Below are 25378 nucleotides of genomic sequence, written 5' to 3' on the forward strand. Positions count from 1 at the left end.
TACATGAAAGATTTATGCAAATAATTAAAAGAACAAAATATAATTTTAGAAAATTCATTAAAAGAAATAACAAAAAAGAGTGGATATTATATCAACTCCAAAAAACAACCGATGAGGTTTTAGATAACGGTGTATTAGTATGCGAATTAATTGGTGATATGTTAACAGACGCTATAGAAAAGGTGGAACCATTTCCAAAGTTGCTTCAATGTGCTGTTGGCCATGTATGTATGAAGCTAGCACATTAATTGTTGTAGATTCCCATTAAATCACATTGATTGACTCAATTAGCCTGATCAACTAACTGATTCACTCAATGTTATTTAAAGGGAATCAAAAGAAAAGGATCGTTCCACATTCGTTCTAAAGAATATTGACTGAACCAAGAAGTTGTTCAGGTTAATTGGGTCAGTCAATGTTATCTTTACTACGACAGGTCACGAAATTTCTTTTAACAATCTATGATGCTAATAATAATACCCATTCCATTTTTTCTATCAAACTCTGTTTATGCACCTTAACATACCAGCAATTAAATTCAATAGCAAACAACCCTTCAATTAAATCCGTTATTAATATTTTTCCTCATTGAGTCTATACCATTTGCAAAACAATATTATTATAGTAGTTATAAAATAAAATAAAACAAAATAACAAATCCATTCCCTTTAAATAACATTGATTGACTCAAGTAGCCCGATCAACTGACTGGCTCAATCAATATTACTTAGAATGAAGTGAATAGAAAAGGATTTTTACCTTTAATGTCAGACGTCACAAAAAAATAAGTAAAAATATAGAAAGGTAGTTTAAAATGATATACATTTATAGGTCATATACAGAGAATTGCTCGATTAATATTACTAAGATATGTCCGAGTTAAATAACAATGTTACTGTTGGAAATGTCACTGGACGTATAAGTGAATATACGATACCAGATATTACCTCTTTAGGAGACTATTGTTGCAAAGCTGAAACAATAGTGCCTGCAAGAATGTAATAGCAGAATTTCTAATGCATAAATAGTACTGTAGAACCATAAGTCTGCCGTACGTGTTCAACTTGACGACGTCGTCTCGTTGGACAGAACGGTAGATTGAAATATATGTATATATAAACCCCAGTAATCAATAGCTAATAATCCATTGATCCAGGTCCAAGAGACCAGAGAGATTAATCTAACTATATAGTATATAATTCAACCACATTTTAATATATTAAAGCAATGAATTCATCTATTGAGCAATTTTAAACTTCTAGTTTCAAGTCTTAATTTCCCTACCCATTAACTACCTTATAATACTCGCCTTAGTCTTAAATTATATACTATTGGCTATTTGATATGATAATAACGGATACTACAAATTAAAATGCGGTTTTAGCTCAGTTGGGAGAGCGCCAGACTGAAGTATACTTCGGTCAAGTTATCTGGAGGTCCTGTGTTCGATCCACAGAAATCGCATAAATTTTTAAATTTTAATTTCCTCAGCTTGTGTATTATTATATTCTATCTAGTTATATTTGAATTGACGCCTGACGTTATAACAGAAATTATATTTTCTTCTAATAATTTTTCAGAAGCTTCAGTTAAATGCTTCTTTGGATCTTGTTTACCAACATAACGAGTCTTCAATTCATCTTCTGTTAATTCTTTTTCTTCTTCTATTCTCTTGGAGTACATGCGTGCAATATTTACCATCTTCTTTGTAAGCTCCAAATTGGAATTTTCTTTTTCTTCATAATCATTCATTTTTAAACCTGTTTGCCATTGTTTTTTATGTAAATTCATTAACATACTTGTCTCAGATGAAGTTTTGTGATAAGCTATATTTAATGAATAATAATGTCTGTTTAAACCATTTATTAGGGCTTGGATATTACCTTTATTCAATAGACCTGTATTGGATGTCGTTTGTCTTGGTTCTTGATTATTTAATAAAACACCTGTATCGATCAATCTAAATGCATCAATAACGACGTTACCTTTCACCGATTGTATTGGATCGACAACCACTGCAACCGCTCTGCTATTTAATTGCTCAAATGATTTTTGTGTGTTAACATCAACTGAAGATAACCAACATCCAAAACCTGGATGTGAATGGTACCACCCTACCACCATTTGATCTCTACCTGTTTGCTTTAACATATCCATCATTTTTGCTTGAAAAACATCATCGACAGCCTCGACAGAAACACCAGTACCAGATTGAGGCATTGCAAACACGTCAACGACATTAACTGTATAATCATCCACAAACTCACCAAGCATTAAACCCATTACTTCCATTGGTACGCCAGCTCTGCCATGCTTCAACATTTTTAACAATGCAATTGAAGAAATATAAACGGTTTCTTGTGTATCATCACGATTTGCATCAGTGGCACCAGCCTTACTATTCATCATTAATCTTTGTAGTCTCTCCATCTTTTGTTTTGTATTGTCAACTCTTTAGATAACTTTTTCAATCAAGTACAAATCCACAATTTTTTAGGATAATTTTATTGCTCTTAATAAAACCAAATTCCAAATAAGGAAATTTTAAAAATTTTGATTACAACTTTTTCAATTGACTCGTAAATTTTACTTTTATCTATAACTTTGTCATTAAAAGATATTTGCTATACTATAAGTTCATCGATTTAAATATCTAGAAATTTATTAACATATCAAATACATTTAACATATCCAAGCAAATATTAACCTAAACTCATTACCAAACAACATATATGGTCGGGTAATGTATCTTATTACCAATAAGGTTCCGGTAATATTTTATTGTAAAATAGGACAGTAACTAACATACATAAAATAGCAAATGATTAACATCGAAATGATGCATTTTCTAAGACATTTACTTGTAAATAGATAAATATTCAATATCAGTTATTATTTTTGAGAGTATTATTTAGTTCATGAAGAGTATTGCAAAGACAGTTGAAAATAATTGCTCTCCTATACCAGTACGAGCAAATAGTAATGTTTAATATTGAATTGTATTTTTAAAGCTCTCTTAATTGTCTTATTATAAAATATATATATATAATAAAACTGATAAATACTTTTGAAATATTTAATAATATCTTTAATTTAATATTTTGTTTCTTCTCTTACAAAGATAATAACTGAACCAAAACGTTAAAAAATATTTTCTTTTAAAAATAATGAAATTAAATAGAGCTATACTTCAAATAATTAGTACTATTAATATATCACTTTTGGTGTCAGGGTTAAATGTTACACAACCATCACAACCAATACCACCAATACCACCAGCTGCCAATCGTCATAAATTTGCAATTGAAACTATCAACGATTTAGTATTGATATCCCAAACATCATTATCATGTAATCCATTATTTGGCACTTTTGGCCCTGCTATGAGTGTAATGCAAGCAGCATCCTGTACTTATAATGCTATTGCCTGCGGTATGAATTTAAGTGCAAAAATATTAGAAGGCTGGGATATACTTGAAGATGACACTGCTATTAAATCTTATGTGATGACGCTAATGAACCAACATACAATGGACAATTCAAAGACCGGAGAAGAGGCGCTATACTTACAAGATTTAAATGATATCACTAAATTTATTCATAGTGAATCTAATAAACTACAAAAGATTCATAACAATTACGACAACATTGATAATGTCAGTCACCTTGATGAAGAGTTAAAAGAACAATACAAATTAATTGGTACCATTTTATTGAATCCTCTAGATATGCACACAGATATTTACTTTAAAGATATCACCACTGAAAATTTTGGAAACACTAGAATTGGATGTGTAAACTTTCTTTATGGTAAGAATTCTATTTTCACAAACACAAATTTTCAAATGGAAACTTGTTTCTCCAAACATGGCATCAATGAAATAGCAACTCATTTCAAGGAAAGAGGTATCGTTAAAGGTTCCGTTGCTGTTTATAAGGCAATGTCAGAATTAGGAATTACAAAAACTATTCGAGCCCCTAAAGAATTATATACAGCATTTGCTAAAGCATTCATCGGCCATTATAAAGAAGGTGTTCAAAAAATTAATAATCTCATTGACAAAATTAATGATACAGAATGGGATGGTGGCAAATTAGAATTTCAATTAGAAGACAAAGGACATTTCTTGATGTCTTTAGAGGTAAGTAAAAGCCAATAAATCGTAAAGAAAATCCTATAAATTGATATTAATCGACAGATAATCAAACTAATTAAAAAATACCTAGTTTCATATAAGATAAAAAATTTCTATCTTCAATTCATTAAAGTAATTTTTAGCAAATTGTTTCAAGTTACATATATTCAAACAAACCCTTTGTTATTTATGTCATTTTTTTAAAAGACAAGGGTGTCAAAGTTACCTTTAAAATGAAATTTAATAGTCAAACCATCGCTTTCATTATTACGTTTTTCAATATTTTTATTTTTATATTCGCTATAATTAGTACGGCTTAAGTAGTTCATATTTTTCACCATAAGAATATTTAATAATTTATAATATTGAAATAAGTATATAACATATATTATAATATCACTTCGATTTATTTTTAAGCCCAGCTAAATAAAAATATTTGTATATTTATATTCTGAATTTTATTCTACTATCAAGTTGTTTTTTGAAACTTGATTGTCAAAGGGACAAAGAAAATTGCATCAATCATGAGCAGAAACTTGCAACAAAGTCAACAGCTTACGGAGGAGTCACGTACACTACAAACTCAAAATAGAAGCAATATCATTAAGTTACGAGCACCAAAGAAGGAGAAATCTAAATCGAATGAACAAGGTGTTAGATGGAAGTCTGATGTGATTGATAATGAAAATATGAATAAAAAAAAGACTAAAATTTGTTGCATATTCCACCCTAATGTAGAAAATGAGGAGGACCTTGAGGATGATTATTGTACTGAGCACAGTCATGATGAACCTCACGAAGAAAGTTCATCTTCATCATCTGAATCTGAAAATGAAAAAGATTTAGATTTTGATGAAAGAAGGAGAAGAAGAATAGAAAGACGCCATCGTAAATTAAAGGAAAATTCTACTGTCTCACCAAATGCATATGAAATTCAACCTGATTATACTGAGTATAGAAAACGAATGCAAAATAAAAATAAACTAAAAAATATTATTTTTTAGAATATGTCATATAAAAATTATATAAAGGGAAATATGCTTGGATAGCAACAATAATATAATAGTATAAGTCAATTCATATGTATAAATAATATTGAACACTTATGTAAAAATACTTCTTTAAATATTATCTAATAGTACATCCTAATTACTTGATAAATGCAGTATACTATAACCAATATTATTTTAAAATATTTATATAAAGCGCTACTTTATTGTAGAGTAATTTCTAGTTTCGTTAATTGAGAATATACTTCCTTTGGCATTTTGTATTTTATCATACCAGCGTACATGCTACAATTTTTAGCAATGTTTTTTAAAGCTTCATGCTGTTGTGCTTTAATAGCTGACTGATAAGCACTCTGTCTTAAATTTTCCGATATGTTATAAACACAAGTCATAATCATTATTAGCAGGTTTGGAATTATCTTCAAAATATTTTTGTCAATATTCATGACTTCTTGAGCACTTCTTCTAATTTCGGCAGTATTAGATAATGGAATTAAATCTATCTCTTCAATCAAATTTAAGGTATTCTGCCATTGACCGGCAGCAAATGTTTTCCTTGCTTCTGAAATTTTTAACAGTGTTATGTTGGTTATTTTATTTTTAGTTTGAATTTTCTTTGATATATCTAAATTATTCATATAAATATGAATTAAAGTTTCTGCAATATAAATTGGATCATTTGGATTATTGGAGTAAATATTTGTAAGTGGTTTTGACATATTAGATTCACTCAAGAGATCTCCCAACAAATCATTTACAATACTGATAACGATATCATAGTTTTCCGCTAATTGGTATAACATCAAACTATCTTGAGTCCTTCCATCTTCATCCGCTTTATATGCTGCTTGTTCCGAAATTTTATTTAAATAGTCATGCATCTCATTTAGATTCAATAAGTTCTTTCTTTCTTCAATAACACCCGGGATTCTAGTACCGTCTGCATTGATTCTACCTAAGAGGATGGTAAACTCCTTTGTTTCTAATACCAATTCTCTTATCGCTTCATGGCAGAGTTTCATCTCGCTCTCATCATTTACAATACCGACTAGTAATAAATATTCTGCAGCAATTCTTGGATCTGACTTTCTAAAAGAAGTTGTATATGTCGATAATAGCCTCACAAAATTTATTGAATTCCCAGTACCACTTGATACTAGTAAGCTATTGTTTTTATCACTATGAGAGGTAGTTGTTTTTAACAGATGACAATTCGCCAATCCAATAGCGATATGAACACCATCAATTTTACTGATTGTGCATGCATGTTCAACTGCAAATTCATATAAACCACTCAATAATAAAACCTGCAGGTAATATTCCGAGAAATGTGAAATGCCATATGATAATATTATATTTTGCAAATCAATTAACTTATATTTTTCGTACACTGGGTCATTATCTGATACATCTTCTTTAACCAACATTAAATGGAACCAGAGCCAATCTTCTATATTTAATGCAATAGATGAAATATTTTTTGAAGATAAATCACATCTACCAATTATTTTATAAACTGCCATTCTAAAAGGATCTCCGCCGAGTGCACTTTTTATGTGTTGATTATATTCAATGTGAAGCTTAGTTGTTAGTTCAACTGGTAATTGAGCACTTTTTGCGGTTATGAAAGCTTTGAAATAAATTAAAAACGTTTTTTCAACTTTGTTAAAACTTGAATGGTTATTAATGGCAACTTCTAAGGCCTCTTGATGTAAGCCAGCTCTTAACAAGTAGAATATTAATGCCCAAATTGGAATGCCATTGACAATAGTTAAATTCTCTATCAACCATTTATTATCTTTACCTCTTAACTTACTATCTATGAAAGATTTAACTTTGTTGATACCAGTAGGTAGGCCTTCATTCAGGTTCTTTTTGTAAAGTTCATCAACGTAAGCTAAAAATTGTTTCTCCACATATCTTCTACTAGATATAACAATACTTTCCTTTTCTTGAATAGCTTGTAAAATTTTCCAGCATTCTAATAGCTGTCGATTTGTACTATCTCCAAAATTTTCTATCATTGATATAACTTCATTTACTAGTGAGAAATGATTTTGCTGTTGTCTACAGTTATTAAACGAATGAATTATTTTTGCATATCTTTCAAATTTATTTCTTAATAAATAGTTTTCATTTACATTTAAGAGGGTAGTTGAATCATTAAGTAGAGAAGATTTTTCTGAACTCCATTTTGGCATATCCATAACGTGTTTTGAAGAATTAGTATTGTCAATTGTATTCATATTTTTTACGTATAATCCAAATCTTTGACCCACATCATGCTCAAGACTCTTCCAATCAAGCTTCAAATTATTATCAAGGAATATGTCAAAATCCTTGGACGATGTGGATAATAATTTATCTATTGACATAGAAACAATTTGGTCTTTCTTTAGCTTAAGATAATGATCAATTTCTCCTTCTGCTTGCATTCCCGGAGCATGCGATTCCATCATTTGATATTTATGAAGAGATTCTAAAGTATTATCAACATCTTCAATTGCTAAACCACTGCCAGCAAGCAGGTAATGAGCTTTAGTTAAATCGATGTCTGTGTCTTTGTTCTGTGCTCTTAATTCCGATGTACGCTTTTTTAGTTCGTTTATGCTCAATTGAATCGAACCCAAGTCAGAAACGGTTGTCGGTAATGTTTTTGAATTTTCTAGTAAATCATTAATCATCTTCAATGAATTCGATGCAGAATTTTTCTTATTAACACTGGCGTTTGCAGAAGAAACTGCACACATATCCAGCGAATTTTCCATTTTTGCGTTTGAATATAGAATACCTGCTTTACCTTTTATACGTTGTAAATTTAATTATCAATATCTAGAGTTCCACCGTTTTATTTTATTGTCATCACTGTTTGAATATATTAGTATCATAAATTACTTTATAATGCTAGAACTTAAAATAAGATGTATAAAATCAAAATATTTGAAATTTTTCAATCTTGTGTGTAAAGCATATTTGGGTCATAACAATTGCCGTATACAGTTACAACAGCAAGCAAACTATATTAAACCCAAACAATAAATATCTCTTCAGTAGTACAAAAATTAAGTATATGATAAAATTTGAAATAATAAATATCCTTAAATATTATTTTAGGATATTTTATTAAAATTTAAATAATTAATTAAATTATATGTAAAATTTATAATTTCTGCTTAATAATAAATAATTAAAATGTAATAAAATTTAACCATAACTAATTCCGAACACAGAATAATGTTTAGATACAGTTATATTTTTAAAGTTTTAGGAATGCTGAAGCGCTTTGGTCATATAAATAATTTTTCAGTGGGGTTATACAAATTAAGTATGTTATAAGTATAGTTTGTAGGTGGTATTTATTATTATAATTGAGATTATAAATCTATATATAAGAAGTTATTGTATTATAATTTCAATTTCTTAGCTCCATTGTCGTTTTGAACAGTATTGTTATTCTTTCTTTTTACTAGGTTACACGCTGATAAAATACGTTTATAATCTTCATCAAGCATTAAAAATGATTTTTCTAGAGCATCTTTCTTTTCTTGATCTTCCATATCCACTAGCGCATCATAATTTTTTATATATAATCTCTTTTTAACTTGTAATCCATAGCTTTTATGTTCTGTTTTCAGCATCATCATCTCAACTAAACGATTAAATTGTCTTTTCTCTACCTTAAATTTTTGTTGCGTTTCGTCTATCCAAGTTTCATCAATTGGAAATGCTTCTGGAATTGATTCAAATACTCCTGATTCATACAACGTAGTTAAATCGCAACGATCTCTCAAATCATCAAAACTTTCGTTTGGATCTTCAACGGTAAGTTCTGCTATGGTGCTATCAGTTAACCAATTGTTGTAAATTGCAGAATATATTTTTGAACCGTGACCTTTGCCTTGATAAGGTGGTAAAACTAAAAATTGTGAGATCTTGCCTCTGTATTTTAAGTTATCGTTTTCATCAAAATTCTTGCCTCCTTTATATTTCCAATATCTGTAAGTAGTTACATAACCTGCACATTCTTTCGTATTTTTATTGAATGACCAAACAATTTCCCAATTAGGATCATCTGCTTCTATGTATGAGGCAGCTTCGATATATAGCAATGATAATATTTGAATACGGAGATGCATCTTTTTTGTTTGTTCATTTCCAAGAGGAACTTTGTACACAACATATTCATCATTTTCAATTTTATATTCACTAATCTTAAACTTATCTGGTGGCAGAGCATATTCGATTCTCTCTTTTTCGAAAGCACTAATCCACTTTGCCTCATCTTTAATTATAATGTCATCTTTTGGTAAAAACTCCAATAACTTGGCTTCTATATCATCTGCATCTTCATCTAACTTTTGAGAATATTTAACATTAACAAATGGTTTCAATGTTATTGCATCAAAAACTAAATGGATTGTTAAATCTTTATAACCAAATATTTGTTCAGAATCACCATATATTGGATAAGTGAATTGCGGTGAGAAAGTCACTGCATTTTCAGTGACTAGCGATACTTTTAAAGCACCATTGGAGGAAGATGTCCATACCTCAGGTTTAAAATCATTAATTGACATAACTGAGATATTAAAAGTAACCTTGCTAATTTGTATATTGGTTTTTCTGAATAGTTACTTTCCAATCTTAGCTGAGTAACCATATTAATTCTTTTATAAAGTATATTTAATATGAAATACTTTTACGCGTTTTATATAATTCTAATGAAGCCGTCCATTTAACGCATCCGCGATACTGTAATGTAAAAGAACCAGAATTTGCTATTTCAGACGAAAATAGAATGTATATAATTGGCACTGATTATAATCATATATTTAATAAATTAAACTAAGGTGTAATAAATTTATTGAATGTTGACTAGCAAAGTATCCCAATAAGGATACTTTGTATACTTTCGATTAAGTTCCTCGATTAAAGACAATTAGTTCAATAACGATACCTGTCTAGGCAGGGTATATATTGCAAATATTGAATATTTAGTTTTTGGTATTGAAGTACTATTTTACCTTTAATATTATTTACAGGATGCAAAGTTAAATAGTTATTCTAAGTGTTTTTTTCTATAGTTCTCATTGATCTCTTCAAATGATCGCATAGTTAGTCTGTCTTCTATTTTAGAATAAATGCTTGTGAAATTGCCATGTCCGTCTCCCGTACAAATTCGAGTTTTGTTAGAAGTATTATTATCAACTTCTTTCAGTTCCTCCAAAAAGATAGACGCGATAGTCGCTTTTATTTGTAATTGATAATCTATTGCTTCGAGACTTTTTCTAAATTTAATTGCTTTATAGTCATTTATATTGCTTTTAATCCATTTCATATCCGAATAATTACAATCGTAAAGAACTAATGGAAAATCTGCTGCCATGTCATAAATTGGCTTTCTAGGATATTTATTTACATCTAGGAGATCCTTTACTATCGATGAAGGTTCCAATTTCTGGCCAACTAAGAATAAAATTGCAACCATATACCTTACTTGATGCCACAAAAATGCTGATGCTATTATATCAAAACAATATATATCTTCTTTAACCTTCGATATATCAAAGCTAAAGATTGTCCTTTCATAATTTTTAATTTGTTTTGAGCCATCCAACTTACAGAAATTCCTGAAATCGTTTTCTCCCTCAAAATGTTTAGCTGCTTCTCTCATTAATGTAATATCTAGGTTATCCAACTTAAAGAAATACTTATAATGACGAGAAATACAATTGAACCTTGCATCAAAATCTTTCGGTGGATTTAAACAAACGGCTGTAATTCGAATGGCAGGAGGTAATATTTGATTAAGAATAGCAGTATAGTTAATTTCCTTGTGATCAAAATTTGCATCAACTTGTTCTGCTGGTGGTAATTCAGATCTCATATCAAGAGATATAATTTGATTAAGAGCACTTACTCCTTTATCTGTCCTGCCACAACGACTAAATTTAAAATCTTTCGGATTCATTGAAGGGATAAACTTACATTTTTTCATTGCTTCTAGAAGTATACCCTCTATAGTAGGCAGCGGTGTCTTATCTTTTTGTAGCGCAAGACCATTATAATCCCAGCCAAGGTAACAGAACTTTAAAGCAACATGTCTTTTGTGATACTTTTCGAAGTTAAATTCTTTAGGATGCTTTTTCCTTTGTATAGTTAAATTATCTTTTTTTATATCTGAATTTTGGCTATGATATTCTGCAGTTATATTGCTATTTGATAATGTCTCCAAAGCTTGCAGTCTATCAATCAGTTGTTGTTTCGTCCAGTTTTCATACTTGTTCCCAATTTTAACGATATCACTTTTTGAAGCGTTTGGCACAATATGTCTTAATATATTCGTAACATATTTCCAGTTCATTATGATTTTTAAATCAACTAAATTGTTATTAAAGTATCATTTGCCCTTTTTGATACCTTTAATATAACAGTTTATAAATAATGCTTTCAATAAAACTACTCTAAGTAATTGGAAAATTAGTTACTATCATTTTTTAAATTCTTATTGCGATACCTAATATTTACATTTTTTTTTTTAAAAAAATTTCTTTTCAAATAATTATATTGCATCTCATCTCACATCATCGATATAATAATTTTGATATTTCTTAATACTTCATTTAATGTTTTAGATACAACTACATGATTTATAAAATTAAAGACAGCGAGCACTGATATAGATATTTAATACACAGTGAAAGTAACACAATGTCTAAATCATTATTGTGGGATAATTTGGATTACCAACTACAGCCATGGATCAGAACCGCTGTCGATGTTATGGGATTCGATGAAATGACGCCCGTACAGGCATCTACTATCCCACTCTTTGCCAGAAATAAGGATGTAGTCGTCGATTCTATAACTGGGTCTGGTAAGACGGTGTCATTTGTTATACCAATACTAGAAAAGATAATTATTGAAGAAGCAAATTCTAGCAAATTAAAGAAAGGGCATTTTCATTCTTTGATAATTTCACCAACCAGAGAATTAGCCAAACAAATACAGTCTGTTATCGAATCTTTTTTGACTCATTATCCTGAAGATTTATATCCGATTAAGTCACAACTTATTGTTGGTACGAATACTAATACCGTTAGAGATAATGTAAGTGAATTCCTTGACAATAGACCTCAAATATTAGTTGGAACGCCAGGTAGAATTTTTGAGTTTTTGAAATCATCTGGAATTAAAAGCAAATCGTGTAGCATGGTTATTTTAGATGAAGCGGATAGATTATTGGATGTAAGTTTTCTCAAAGATATAGAGAATATTATGCAAATATTGCCAAAACAAAGAAGGACTGGGTTATTTTCTGCAACAATTAATAGTGCAGGGTCCAATATTTTCAAAATTGGGTTGAGAAACCCCGTCAAGGTTACTGTGAATTCAAAAATTTTAGCACCAGTAACATTGAGTTTGAATTATGCTATAACCGAGCCTGAAAAAAAATTTCAATTATTCTTGAGTGTGCTGAATAATTATAAATTTAAAAAGTGTATCGCATATTTTCCAACATGTATATCCGTTCAATATTATTATTCATTTATTCAACATTTGGTCGAGAAGAAGATTGTAAATGAAGATCTTCAAATATTCTCTCTTCATGGTAAACTTCAAACTAGTTCAAGAATGAAAACGTTAGAGACATTCACTGAAACTTTGAGTAATGCTGTTTTGATAACCACTGATGTTGCTGCAAGAGGTATTGACATCCCTGATGTTGATTTAGTAATCCAACTAGATCCGCCTACCGATGCGGATATATTTTTACACAGATGCGGAAGAACAGGTAGGGCAAACAAGATAGGTAAGGCCATTACATTCTTGAACAAAGGTAGAGAGGAAGATTATGTTTCATTTATGGAAGTCAAAAATGTGAAGTTGGAATTGATTGAACTAGATGTGCAAGGTATTCCTGAAGATTTTAATAAAATATTTATGGACTGGATATTGGAAGATCGAGCTAGGTTTGATCATGCGTTGAGATCATATGTTGCATATATTCGACATTATTCGAATCATTCTGCTTCCTCAATTTTTCGGTTTCAATCATTTGACTTTGTAGGGTTATGCAGAATGTATGGCCTCTTCAGAATGCCAAGAATGCCTGAGATTACCAAAAATTTTAAGGATGACGTAGAAAATCCTAAAGTATTCAGTAACGGTTGGTTAATTGATCCTCCAATTGATTTAGATTTGTTTAAATATTCAGATAGTAAGCAGGAAAAGAAAAGGCTGGCTGAACTTAAAGCAATTAAAGATGTTCATGATAAGAAACGTTTAAAATTCCTATTGAAGAAAAAAAATGAATCATGGTCAAACAAAACAGAGACAAAGGAATCTAAACTGGAAAGAAGAGCTAAAATGGAGATAAAGAGGAAGGCCATTGAAGCTGAGCTAGCTAAAAATGACTCGGAAAATAGTGATGAAGAAATTGAAGATTGGAAGCAAGTTGTTTTACAAAGAAAGAAAAAACAAAAAAGTTCAGCTAGTGGTATGCAAGGTAGTTTTGATGATTTATAGAAATTACATGATTGTAAACTATATGTATACTATTATTATTAATGCATATGCAAGTCATAAGATTTGTTATATTTTGTAAATTTCAATATTATTATTTAACCCATCATATACTATTGTGTTATCGATTGGTTCAAACTGATGGGTTATTAATTTAATTGTCTCTTGAGCTACGATTCCTGCAATTATAGACGTTGTAGGGTATGAATTTAAGTTGAAACCTTTCAAACTGGATACCTTTGAGGTAGCATTTTTATAATATTGGTCCCCTATGAGTTCTTTTAATATTAGAGTAGGATATGAAGTATTAAGTTCAATCATTTTTGTAAAATTCGATTCTGAAACAAATGTATCCGTTTGTGTTATATTTGATGCAAAATCATCGATAAAGTCATCTGGGATTTCATGTGTTATGTTTTTTACATAATTATTAAAGTTTTCTGAATCTCTTTTTGATCTTTTGTCGTAGATGGTTTTTATATCATTGTAAAGTCTATTATCTGATTCCATATCTGGCAATGTCCCTGATAGTGGCATATCATGTTCAGATTCTGGTGAGATGCAATATGAGTAAAATAGTTTTTGTATAGTTAAACCGTATTGATTAATTGGATCGAATAAATCAATAGGATTTATTTCTTCAATGAGATTCATTTGTTCAATGAAATGTGTTTCAAAAGTCTTATTACGTAGAGCTAAATGAGCAAACCTCTTTGCCTCTAGATAATTCATATCAGTATTCGAAACTATTTTAGAGATTGGTTTAAATTTCGATAAATGATCTTTTAATTGATTTAACGGTATATCATTTAATTCAATTTTTTTTGAATTCGACAAATCATATAATGCCTTATATAATATAATAACATATGGCAATTGTGATAATTCTATTATGTTTAAATCTATTGAATCCATATAATTTTTCAATTCTAACCAATTTTCGTCATATAGCTTTAAATCATACTTCATAAACTCCAAATTTTTATTTATAATAAAATGTGGTTCATTAACTTTTAAATGCAAATAACCATATAAACCTTTTGAATAACATGATAAAATTGGTTGATTTAATTTGATATTATTAAAAAAATTTAAAGTTTTAATTTCAATAAGATCAATCAGTATAATTACATTATAATTTTCTAAATTTAGTTCATTAATATTATCAACTAACAATTCATTCACCGAATTTCCGTTACCATTATTTTTATTATTCTCATAATGATAATCGAAGAATCCAATTTTAATATCGTCATCAGCCGTATTTGTGTTATTAACTTTAATTAAATCTATATTATTAATACCTAGCTGTAATAAATTTTTTAAGTATTCTTGAACACAAATAGTTTGAGTATTATTTGTAATAATGCAAATGTTTGAAGACTCTAATAGTAATTGGCCTTTTGATCCCCACAACCTAATTTGCCTATCAAATTTCTCCATCTTTATAATTTAGAGTACTCCATAAGATGTCACAGGACAATTCTCTTGTAATGAGAGTTCAAGAAGGAAAAACCTAACACCATTGTCTGTTAATAAATGCGCTCTGTTAATTTATTTTATATTACATTATATCATATCATAGTTTTCTCATCAGTTTACTGTTTTCAATTCCTCCTGAAACAAAAGAAGTTTTTCCCTGTAGTGTGTTTGTCCGCACGGCCGTATTTTTTCCTTTCCGAAACCACAAGTGCGTATGTACTATATAGTTCTTTAAGTCGGGCACAGCGGTTACAAGTACAATTACAAGCAAGACACAGGGATTGATTTTTAAAGGCACGAATGGATTCGAGATAAATCATGGATAAATAGCTAGTCCAAGAACTGCCTAAGCAAACAATAAATTTAATTATATGAAAAGTTACGGTCATCTGATCTTTAATAATGAGTTATTAATGACTAACCTGTTTCGATTTCTCGTATCGACGAGGGAAATAAGAAATGAGAAATGTGGGTGAGAGAGAAAGATAACGAATGATGTAAAGCTGCATCCATCCACAAACACGTGAGAAAACAATGACTACATAACACGTCAATGATTTAAATTAGTAAAACACGTTGCACCGACTGCCGATCGACAAGTAAAAGAAGAGTAAATAGGCTATCAACGTATGAGATTCTAGTTAAGACAGACGGCCCCAAAATCAGAAGGAGGGGTGCGTCTAGATCTTGGATCTGGCGATCTAATTTGGTGTATTGTACTGTACTGCAACTGTAGTATGGCTACAAATTCGAAAGTTCATATCTTTGCACAAAGTGATTAGTTGATCTGCTCGATTAAAGAAAATAAACATGAATTGTACATGGAAACACACCACACATCAACTGAAGTAATATGAACATAGTCGTGACGCGTTAATTATCGATACAAAAATCGCACACGAGAAATTATTTATATTTCCTAATTTAGATCCACTGTCGTCACATATAAGAAAACAGAGAAGAAAAACTTGGAAAAACAGAAAATGTTAATTTACCCCTCGTCACTCCCCACTATATTTCCCCGCCCCTTGCTATTTCTTTTAGTAATGATTAGATCTCCTAATTAAGAAATAGCATTAAATACATGATCTAAATGTTACTGTATGGTTTCGTAATAATTTATATATCCTCAAAAAGCTATTTTTCTCAACACCCTTTCAGGCATCTGAGTACTAATTTTTCTGTGCAAAACCGCAAAATACAAGAGCTAATTGTTTGCAACTCCATACATGCTTACTAACCACAAGCAACAAATGGATCTTTTATTCCTCTCGCTCCCCTTCCTAGAACAAATATCGTTATGTTGCACATTATTCATACATATATGTAGTACTCATTGGGATTATAAAATAGTTTACTATTACAAACGTTTACTTATTTGTCAAACCTGTAGACGCGCAACAAGTATTTTATATGTTATTGTATCCTCATATCCTTAGAGTGAAAAGCTTTTAAAGAATTTTAAACGTAGACCTTAAAAGGACACCAGTCTTTAATTTTTCAGTTCATTTAGCACGCACTCCACTCCCTGTTAGCTCCAAGTAGTCATTATTACAGGTTTAACATGTCCAATTTTCTGTTGTTCATGTTTTTTAAGAATTTTCTTCTGAGTATGTTAACTGATTCTTAAGCTAAACTTCAATTATTTAAATCTCCCAAACACACAGTCTATATTGATCCGCTAATAGTGGTTTCCTTTAGAGTAAACGCGGCAATTATCATAAATTTACAATGATTAATTTTTATTCACCATTTTTTTTTTTTTCTATTTCTTACGTAGTACACATTTTTCATTATATTTTATTTCTATATATATACACATATATAAACGCGGAACTTATTTATATTAAGTGTACTTCACATACATATACATACATATACATACATACATACATACATATATATATGATTTATTTTTAATACCTATTATATCTATTACAGTTTACACTTATAGTTGAAATATAAAACTAGCGAAATCAATAAGAAGCCCCCCAAAAAAAGTCACATATATACATAAACGTTATTATACTATGCAAAATCCTATCCCTTTGAAACCAGAAAATAAATTACTAAATCTATCCATCGATACTAATTCTGCTGCTCCTAATAAGAACAAACAGTATTTAAAAGATATTACAGATATGGATGGTGATGACATGGATGTAGATATTGATGTTACTGGTATTAAAACACCATTGAATTTTTTTAAACAGCCAAATTTTTCAATTAATCATTTCAATGAAAATAATTCTTCGTCTATTACTCCATGTAGCACACCATTAAATTCAACAACAACAACGACAAATTTCTACAAATCAAATCAAAATCAAAATAGTAATATGTCTTTAGCAAGTACAGTATCTGATTATCCAAACTATAATGGTAAACAAGATAAAACAAAACAACAATTTATTATAAATTCGTCAAAGTATTTTAATATTGAATTTACTAAATTACTATTAGAAATTTATTCAGATTTTGCAAGCGATCCATTAGTAACTCCATTCGATTATTCAAATCCACCATCTGGCGTATTAAATAGAGTGGCAAAGATTTCAGTTGAAGAGAGCAAAAAAAAGAATATAGAAATTGGTGTTGATACAAATAATTGGTTATTAACATTAATTAGATTTAAATTACAACAAGAAATTAAAAACGAATTTGCAAACTCAAGAGCGAATTCAGTTACTTCGGTTTCTTCTAGCATACCAACAAATTTACAAACAAACTTCAATGATCTAATAAGTAATTATGCAAACAATATTAACAACACTAATTCAACATGTAATAATAATATCAACAATACACCTATTGCTTCAGGAATATTACAACCAGCTGCATTCGATTATTTTTCAAGACCTATAAGTACACAAGATATAATATCAAATAACTGTGGAAATACACTATCAAGAGGTCCATTAACTCCAGTTAGTGGATTGCCACCAAATTTAGCTCAATTAACTAGACCAAGAAGTAATTCTTCACAAACATTCGCTCATTTACCGTCACTTTCAAGGACAGCATCGCACAATTTATTATTACAAAATCAGCAAAGGTAAGTATGAATAATTATGTAACTAATCTTTAAAATTGTATAATTAAAAATAGTAAATTATAGAATAAAGTACGGTATATTTCTTTTTTAAACTTTATCATTTATTTTATATTTACAAGGAAGAATGTATTTACAATGAAATATAATTTACTTATAATGGAATCTATTCCATAGTTTTTCTCATTGGGATGACAACTTTCCTATCCAAAGCAGCCCTTTTTGACCATTCTGTTCCTAGTATGTTTGACTTAATAAATAATTTTGTGACGATATCACTTGGTTGTGCACCAACACCAATCCAATATTTTGCCCTATCAAAATCAAGTTCAACATTCTTTAGTTGCACAGCAACATTATCTTTTTGTTTTGATTTCTTGTTATTTTTCACTGGAATAGGATTGTATACCCCAAGTACCTCTATCGGTTTTGCATCTCTTGCTTTCTTAGAATTTGTCACCACAATGTTATATATTGGATTATTTGTTCTCCCAAATCTAGCTAATCTAATCCTTACTAAACCGCATGTCATTATGTCTTTTTATAATTGACTGGTGTACTGTGAAATTCGATTAAAAAAGTTGTAATAAACTGCTCTATATGACTTAAAAGAATACATCAAATATGACACTTAATTTATGCAATGGATAAATATATAAAGCAGTTCTATTTGATATCTTCTTTATTACAGGATTTGAGATTTCATATTTTAGAATGGGGTTAAGAAACCAACGTACCAAGTGATAACATGTATTAGAGTGACACTAATTTGAACATTTATGGTAATAAATATATAACAGATTAGAATGAGTTTCTGAGAAGATCATTCAACAATATAGAAAAGTAGTTATCTTTAGATAAATTAGGCAATTATTCGACATTATACTTGCACTTCTCATCTCCTTCTTAGATAATAAATAGAATTTCAGAGAGAAGTGTTATAACATATAAATATTTTGATGTCATTTATTGTGAGTTGTTTCTATTTCTCATTGAAATTCCTTCTGATTTTATGCATTGTGGTTATCAGTACATATATCTATTCTTAATGGTATTTACTATAGCAACGTTAGCTCTTCTATTATAGATTCGTTATAGTAATTCCGTCACATACATAATGTTTACCCGGACTGGAAAATTTCAACTGAAAAAATTTTTAGAGCTCATCGCATCTCATCTCATCGCATCTTACTCTTCTTAGTTAATGATTTTGATCAAGCTACCGACTACTTCAATACTTATCAAACAACAATATATTGCTAAAAGAACATCATGAGCTTCTGTAAATACTAGATCTTTCTGTAGAAAAACAGCAAAGAACAAGGACTCAAGCTACACAAACTCTGATTAATTTGTGATCAAAAAATGGATGCCGATAGAGTTGCTCATTATCTGGAACTGGAAGATAAACTTGCAAAGATTAGAATACAAATACATTCCAAATTAGATAACCAGAAGCATATTGCTATTATATTATCTGCTGTTGAAGAAAACATTCAAAACTTAGATACTAATGATACCTCAAAAAATCTAGTCCACTATATGGTCTCTTTGATGTCTCTATTAGATCAAGCTATTGATCCAAATACCCACAAAATCAAGGATTTGAGCTTACTTTCATCTACATGTTATTTACTAGATATAATTTTTCATTACGCACCAAAACAATTATTAAAATCAAAATTTTCAGAAATTTTAACTAAAATTGCACCATGTATTACAGATGAGGGAGCTAGTGCTGCTTTAATCAGATCTGCTATCGGTTGTTTAGAATCTCAATTGATTGCTCAAGATGCCCAAATTTGGAACAACACACAGGCATTAACCGTCACACCAAGAAGAGGTCTACAAGGTCTTCTGGAATTATCATTGGATCCAAGACCTAAAATTAGAAAGAGAGCAGCAGAGGCTGTGTTTAACATTTTATCTAATCCACCTGCAGCACCAACTGCTGAACATGTTGCATCGATTTTTATTGCATCTTTCTGTATTAAATCTTTAACCTCAGTCATGAATGAATTTTCTGTCACTTCAAACAAAAAACTAAGGAATCAGAGTGGTCCAAATGATTTAAATACTAAAATTATTCACAACATTAGATTCATCAGTAAGGTTATCTCGAGTAACCAATGGCCCTCTCCTCAGATTGAACCATTGTGTGACCTATTGTTAGAAGTTACAAAAAGTTCAGACCAATTCTTAGTTACCGCTGCTTTTGAATGTTTTGAAAGTCTATTCAATTCTTTATCCGAGCAATCATCAACACTTGGATTAGCTGATAACAAGTTTTTAAATGTTTTAGAGATTATTTACTCATTAAAGCCATCTAACAATGATACGCATCTAGCCGGTGCTTGGATTGCTGTTGTTGTGAAAAGTTTATCCTCCTATGCAGTTCATCAACCATTAAAGGCAATGCAAAAGATACCAGAAGTTTTCAAGTTGATTTCAACTTATTTAGCTAGTGAATCTGAAGAAATTTATACCAGTGCTTCTCAATGTTTAATTGCAATTTTAACAAATGCTATCAGGGATGAGTTATTATTAGAACTACCATCAAATACTGAAGCTACTATCGACGTTGTTGATGGTCTTTTAGAAGAAATGTCTGTTTTAATAACTGACTTCTTATCCATTAAGTACACTCACTGTGGTAAAGAAATTTTAAATGTATTGGCAGCTGCATTCACAAAATTAAGACATAGAGCAAACCCATCATTCATAAAATTATTAGTAATCGTTGACCAGTGGAGAATCAATGAGAACAACTATATGGAATACAGAAATGAAGTTGAGAAAGTTATTGGTTCTGCTATATCAGGAATGGGCCCAGACATTGTTTTATCATACTTACCATTAAACTTAGAAAATCCAACTGACGAACAACCTGGCCGTGCTTGGTTATTACCAATTTTGAGAGATTATACAAAAAATACAAGATTATTGACCTTTATTAACGAAATTTTACCACTAATTGAAGTTTTCGAGGATAAATGTAAGCAATTAAACTCTGAATCCGTTCAATTAAAGGTCTTTCAAACAGTAATCGACCAATTGTGGTCAACATTACCACGTTTCTGTGAATTACCAACTGATTTACAAGAATCCTTCACTAGTGATTTTGCTTCTAAATTATCTTCAATTTTATATAGTAAAGTTGAATTAAGAACGACTATCTGCCACGCACTAAAAATGTTAGTTGATAGTAATTCTGCATATGCTAATGGAGCTCTTGCTGACAATATTTTATTACAGGAATCTTTCCCAGTTCAGAATGCCAAAGATAATTTAACTTATTTATCCAAAATGTCTCCAAATATTTTATCTGTTCTTTTCAACGTGTACAGTCAAACTGCTCCAAATGCAAGAGGTTATATTTTAGAAACTATCGAATCATTTATTAAAATCACTACTGAGGAAGATCTACAGACCACTTTTAACAAGGTATGTACTTTATTAAACTCTGCTATGGACGAAGAGTCTGAAAATGTTCAAAAGGGTAAACCGCAATTATCTGCAACATTATTGGATTTAGTCGTGTGTATGGTAAAGTATGTCCCCGCTTCATCGTACAGTGCTCTATTCTCTATTTTCAGCATCACTGTTAATTCAGTTGATGCACTAACTCAGAAAAGAGCTTATAGAATTGTTACAAGATTGTCTGAGCTAGATGCAGGTTTTGAAGCTTTATCTGGTTTTATCTCTGATATCACAAAGGTATTTGTAGAAACTAGTGACAAAACTCAAACTTCTACTAGGTCTGTTAGACTGAGTGCTATAAAGGCTTTAGTATCTATGTTACCATCAAACCAAATGGACTTCATTGTCAAGGTGGTTCCTGAAGTCATTTTAGCAACTAAAGATGTGAATGAAAAGTCAAGAGAAACTGCCTTTGAAACTCTTATAGAAATGGGTAAAAAAATGAATGAACCAAATAGTGTTGTTAGATTATCTGAAATTCCTGGTTATGATAGCACAACACCTGACCAACCATCTAGCGTTACCGAATTTTTCAAGATTATGTCTGCTGGTTTAATTGGTGAATCACAACATATGGTCAGTGCCACAATCACAGCATATGCATGTGTTGTATTTGAATTTAAAGATGAAATTGATCCATCAATGCTATTAGAAATATATGATACTATTCAACTATATTTAACTTCGAATTCAAGAGAAATTGCCAAAAGTGCAATTGGTTACATTAAGGTTTGTATTCTAGGTTTACCTGTTGAATTGATGCATGATAAAGTACCTGAGTTATTACCAAAATTACTACGTTGGTCAAATGAACATACCGGTCATTTCAAAGCCAAAGTGAAGAATATTATTGAGAGAATGATTAGAAGATTTGGCTATGAACTTGTTGAACAAGCCTTCCCAGAAGAAGATAGAAAACTATTAACTAATATTCGTAAAGCTCGTAATAGGAACAGCAAGAAGGGTAGCGAGCTTTCAGAAGGTAAGTCCAATGCTACTTCAGCAAAGGGTTCTAGATTTATGTCTGCCTTTGATGAAGTTGTATATGATTCTTCTGATGATGAGAATGATGATACTGAAGTTTCTAATGGTAAAGGTAAGAAGGCTTCTAAGCAATTTATCATTGAGGGTGAAAATCCATTAGATTTATTGGATTCACAAACATTAGCTCATATATCTACAACTAATGTTAGAAATAATAAAAAAGAACAACGTAGGAAAATCAGGGATGATGAAGCTTTCAGTTTCGATGATGAAGGTAAATTAGTTGTGAAACCTGGTTCTTCGAAGACTGTTAACGAAGAGGATCCATTAATGTCTGTTACCAGTGGTATTAATGCATACTTAGATGCTGTTAAGAATGGTCCTATTAGAGGTCAAAAGAATAAATTGAAATTTAAGAAGAATAAGGATGCTGATGATGAGGACGATTTTGATAATTCACCAAAGCCAACAAAGAAAAACGATTCAAGAAATAAAATCGGTAAAGGTAGTTTCAAAAAGAATCAAAAATTTAAATCCAGAAGAAAACTTTAGATAAGTTATTTACATAATTGTAGTAAGAACATTGCTAAATAATAGTTTTAAACCGTTTCATGTATATTATTAATAAAATACTTTATAAATGCTAAATGTATGTTAAATGTTAGAATTTTATGCTATTGGCTGATTGTGAAGATAAGGACCTACCATCACTTTGTTTTTTTCATATTAAAATCGTTCAAAACTTTCAGGATTGAAATCAATCGATTCTCTTTGAAACTCGTTATCTATATCATCCATTTCTTTATATCTAGAATTGAAATGAGATCCCATTGCAAAACTTCCGGGCGAAGGTTCAGGCTTATGATCAAATTGCATATTTTCGTATTGTTCATCTTGTTCAAATTTATTTATTTGGTCATAATCATTAGCTGTCTTATCCAACTCTTCTTTCGACTCACCGGCATCAAGCAACTCAACATCGTCATCTTCTTCCATTTCATTATTTTCATAAGATAAAGTGATGTTACTTAGGTTAGTTTCCTGTTTCATAATAGGCAATTTCTTCAGCAGTTCAAATCCCTTTTGTAAATAGATAGGAGCATTTTCCAATTTTTCAATATCCTGTGTACTTGGTAATAAGTCTGATTGCAAAACTTGCATAGAAGCTTCATTGCTAGATGAATTATTTAGTTGAAGATCTAATACCGAATTCTTTAATCCAGCTATTCCCGGTAATTTATCTACACTCCTAGCTTTCTCCTTTGATAACTTTTTAGATAAACTTAATCTCTGTTTGACTATAACGAATTTAATCCAATTGTCAAAATCTCCATTATTTACCATATCCTCTAGCAGCTCGTCTTCATTCTCATTATCATCATTCTTATTAGGATCTTTATTTTGTAACTGCTTCAAATAATCAGGGACTAAAGATGCTTGCTGACTTGAAGTTTTTCCTTCTCCATTATTATCATTGCCATTCCTACTACCATTGATATTAGTGCTAGCATTATTGTCATTAAGTGTCATGTCTTCCATGTTTAGAAGATCTGTGGTTGGTAATGATACTAAACATTCTTGTTGCCTCATATCACTATCCATCCACCATTTTTTAAAATTCTGTAAACCTTTATCGCTTGCAAGTTCTGGATTTTCATCATATATATCTAATATATCCACTGGTTTAATAATACCTAAATTTTGGAAGGCTTGAGTAATATCTTGCAACGCAATACTGTCATCAAAATCTTGCCTCGACCTTGATAATTTAGTTATTTCACCTAAAAGTAATTCCAAGAACTTAACATATAAATCAGTGATAGCATTCACTGTACTTGGCTTCGACCTATCAAACCCTTGTACTTTCAACAATTGCAGCATGGATACCCTCAGAAGGTAATAATAAAACTCACTAGTAGACGTCATCCCTTAACACACTTTAAAGTTGTAATTATAGTTATTTTACAATTCGTTTCTTTGTCAATTTGTTAGACTCCCACCGATAAATGAAATAAGTTTAGAAAGGCAAAAAATAAAAAAGAAAACACAAATCGACATCTCTCTTTCAAATATTAATTACCAGGAAATAAATATCTTCCAATAGAAGATCAATTCTTCAATTGAATCAACTATATCAAAATATTTATTGTATATATGGTCTATAATACATTTTTCAGATGAGTTAGTTCCATCACTTTTGAAAAATTCTTAAAAAGAATGATAATGGGTTACCCTCACCTTTAATTTTTCAGAAATATTTTTATTTTTTTTTCAGAAGAACAACGTTGGATTGTAATTAAAACCTACCACGTCGTCAATGAATAATTAAAATAAGTTGAATATTGAATTGATTGAATTGAATTTGTTATTTGACTCTAAATTTAATGGAAGTTTTGATAAATTGAACTCAAGCTTGGATCAAGATCTGAATTTCAAATACAACTTACCTTTTATTTAACGGCCTGTTTGACTATTTGGCAATTTTTCTTTTGTGGTTTTCATTATTGTTTAATATTTTTAACCATAGAGTATTGTTTATAACGTTGAAAATATTTAGTTTTTAAGGTAATTGCTGATTTTAATATCCGTGTGGGCTAATATACATTGAATTACTTTAGCTTGATTTATTATTTTACCAACAAGAGTCCATTCGGCATTACTTTAATATAAGAAGTCATTCTCACTCTAAGATCAATCTATATATATCG

The 25378-nt window shown here is 30.1% G+C and overlaps 13 protein-coding genes and 1 non-coding gene across 14 annotated transcripts in view; 7 read left to right on the forward strand and 7 right to left on the reverse strand.

Annotated features, from left to right (window-relative positions):
• The window catches only part of TPHA0D00700 (uncharacterized protein), a gene marked incomplete at both ends in the record, with an annotated part of 1590 nt that extends 1342 nt beyond the window's left edge, over window positions 1–248 (forward strand). The window contains one exon of the mRNA XM_003685099.1: window positions 1–248. This exon is cut by the window's left edge and continues 1342 nt beyond it. Within this exon, the coding sequence (XP_003685147.1) occupies window positions 1–248 (248 nt within the window).
• A 1126-nt stretch (window positions 249–1374) lies between these two features.
• On the forward strand, window positions 1375–1464 carry TPHA0Dtrna6F. Its single transcript is given in 2 exon segments — window positions 1375–1412; window positions 1428–1464. It is a non-coding gene; the product is annotated as a tRNA-Phe (tRNA).
• Window positions 1465–1509: 45 nt separating this feature from the next.
• TPHA0D00710 (Mov34/MPN/PAD-1 family protein) lies at window positions 1510–2430 on the reverse strand (the record flags this gene model as incomplete). Its single annotated transcript, XM_003685100.1, has 1 exon — window positions 1510–2430. The coding sequence occupies one exon, from the start codon at window positions 2428–2430 to the stop codon at window positions 1510–1512; it is 921 nt and encodes a 306-aa protein (XP_003685148.1).
• A 737-nt stretch (window positions 2431–3167) lies between these two features.
• Window positions 3168–4160, forward strand: TPHA0D00720 (uncharacterized protein; the record flags this gene model as incomplete). Its single annotated transcript, XM_003685101.1, has 1 exon — window positions 3168–4160. One exon carries the CDS (start codon window positions 3168–3170, stop codon window positions 4158–4160), a length of 993 nt encoding a protein of 330 aa, XP_003685149.1.
• Window positions 4161–4660: 500 nt separating this feature from the next.
• Window positions 4661–5140, forward strand: YPI1 (type 1 protein phosphatase-activating protein YPI1; the record flags this gene model as incomplete). Its single annotated transcript, XM_003685102.1, has 1 exon — window positions 4661–5140. The coding sequence occupies one exon, from the start codon at window positions 4661–4663 to the stop codon at window positions 5138–5140; it is 480 nt and encodes a 159-aa protein (XP_003685150.1).
• Window positions 5141–5349: 209 nt separating this feature from the next.
• On the reverse strand, window positions 5350–7914 carry TPHA0D00740 (uncharacterized protein; the record flags this gene model as incomplete). Its single annotated transcript, XM_003685103.1, has 1 exon — window positions 5350–7914. The coding sequence occupies one exon, from the start codon at window positions 7912–7914 to the stop codon at window positions 5350–5352; it is 2565 nt and encodes an 854-aa protein (XP_003685151.1).
• Window positions 7915–8550: 636 nt separating this feature from the next.
• On the reverse strand, window positions 8551–9723 carry HAT1 (histone acetyltransferase catalytic subunit HAT1; the record flags this gene model as incomplete). Its single annotated transcript, XM_003685104.1, has 1 exon — window positions 8551–9723. One exon carries the CDS (start codon window positions 9721–9723, stop codon window positions 8551–8553), a length of 1173 nt encoding a protein of 390 aa, XP_003685152.1.
• A 482-nt stretch (window positions 9724–10205) lies between these two features.
• On the reverse strand, window positions 10206–11510 carry TPHA0D00760 (tRNA pseudouridine synthase; the record flags this gene model as incomplete). Its single annotated transcript, XM_003685105.1, has 1 exon — window positions 10206–11510. The coding sequence occupies one exon, from the start codon at window positions 11508–11510 to the stop codon at window positions 10206–10208; it is 1305 nt and encodes a 434-aa protein (XP_003685153.1).
• Window positions 11511–11857: 347 nt separating this feature from the next.
• On the forward strand, window positions 11858–13675 carry SPB4 (ATP-dependent RNA helicase SPB4; the record flags this gene model as incomplete). Its single annotated transcript, XM_003685106.1, has 1 exon — window positions 11858–13675. One exon carries the CDS (start codon window positions 11858–11860, stop codon window positions 13673–13675), a length of 1818 nt encoding a protein of 605 aa, XP_003685154.1.
• A 66-nt stretch (window positions 13676–13741) lies between these two features.
• On the reverse strand, window positions 13742–15115 carry ULA1 (Ula1p; the record flags this gene model as incomplete). Its single annotated transcript, XM_003685107.1, has 1 exon — window positions 13742–15115. The coding sequence occupies one exon, from the start codon at window positions 15113–15115 to the stop codon at window positions 13742–13744; it is 1374 nt and encodes a 457-aa protein (XP_003685155.1).
• A 2069-nt stretch (window positions 15116–17184) lies between these two features.
• CIP1 (Cip1p) lies at window positions 17185–18213 on the forward strand (the record flags this gene model as incomplete). Its single annotated transcript, XM_003685108.1, has 1 exon — window positions 17185–18213. One exon carries the CDS (start codon window positions 17185–17187, stop codon window positions 18211–18213), a length of 1029 nt encoding a protein of 342 aa, XP_003685156.1.
• A 159-nt stretch (window positions 18214–18372) lies between these two features.
• Window positions 18373–18738, reverse strand: MRPS16 (mitochondrial 37S ribosomal protein bS16m; the record flags this gene model as incomplete). The annotated part of the gene is made up of 1 exon (XM_003685109.1): window positions 18373–18738. The coding sequence occupies one exon, from the start codon at window positions 18736–18738 to the stop codon at window positions 18373–18375; it is 366 nt and encodes a 121-aa protein (XP_003685157.1).
• An 833-nt stretch (window positions 18739–19571) lies between these two features.
• On the forward strand, window positions 19572–23222 carry RRP12 (mRNA-binding protein RRP12; the record flags this gene model as incomplete). The annotated part of the gene is made up of 1 exon (XM_003685110.1): window positions 19572–23222. One exon carries the CDS (start codon window positions 19572–19574, stop codon window positions 23220–23222), a length of 3651 nt encoding a protein of 1216 aa, XP_003685158.1.
• A 174-nt stretch (window positions 23223–23396) lies between these two features.
• On the reverse strand, window positions 23397–24596 carry TAF3 (Taf3p; the record flags this gene model as incomplete). The annotated part of the gene is made up of 1 exon (XM_003685111.1): window positions 23397–24596. The coding sequence occupies one exon, from the start codon at window positions 24594–24596 to the stop codon at window positions 23397–23399; it is 1200 nt and encodes a 399-aa protein (XP_003685159.1).
• Between the last annotated feature and the right edge of the window lie 782 nt (window positions 24597–25378).

This window comes from Tetrapisispora phaffii, chromosome 4 (assembly GCF_000236905.1).
Source record: "Tetrapisispora phaffii CBS 4417 chromosome 4, complete genome".
NCBI lineage: Eukaryota > Fungi > Ascomycota > Saccharomycetes > Saccharomycetales > Saccharomycetaceae > Tetrapisispora > Tetrapisispora phaffii.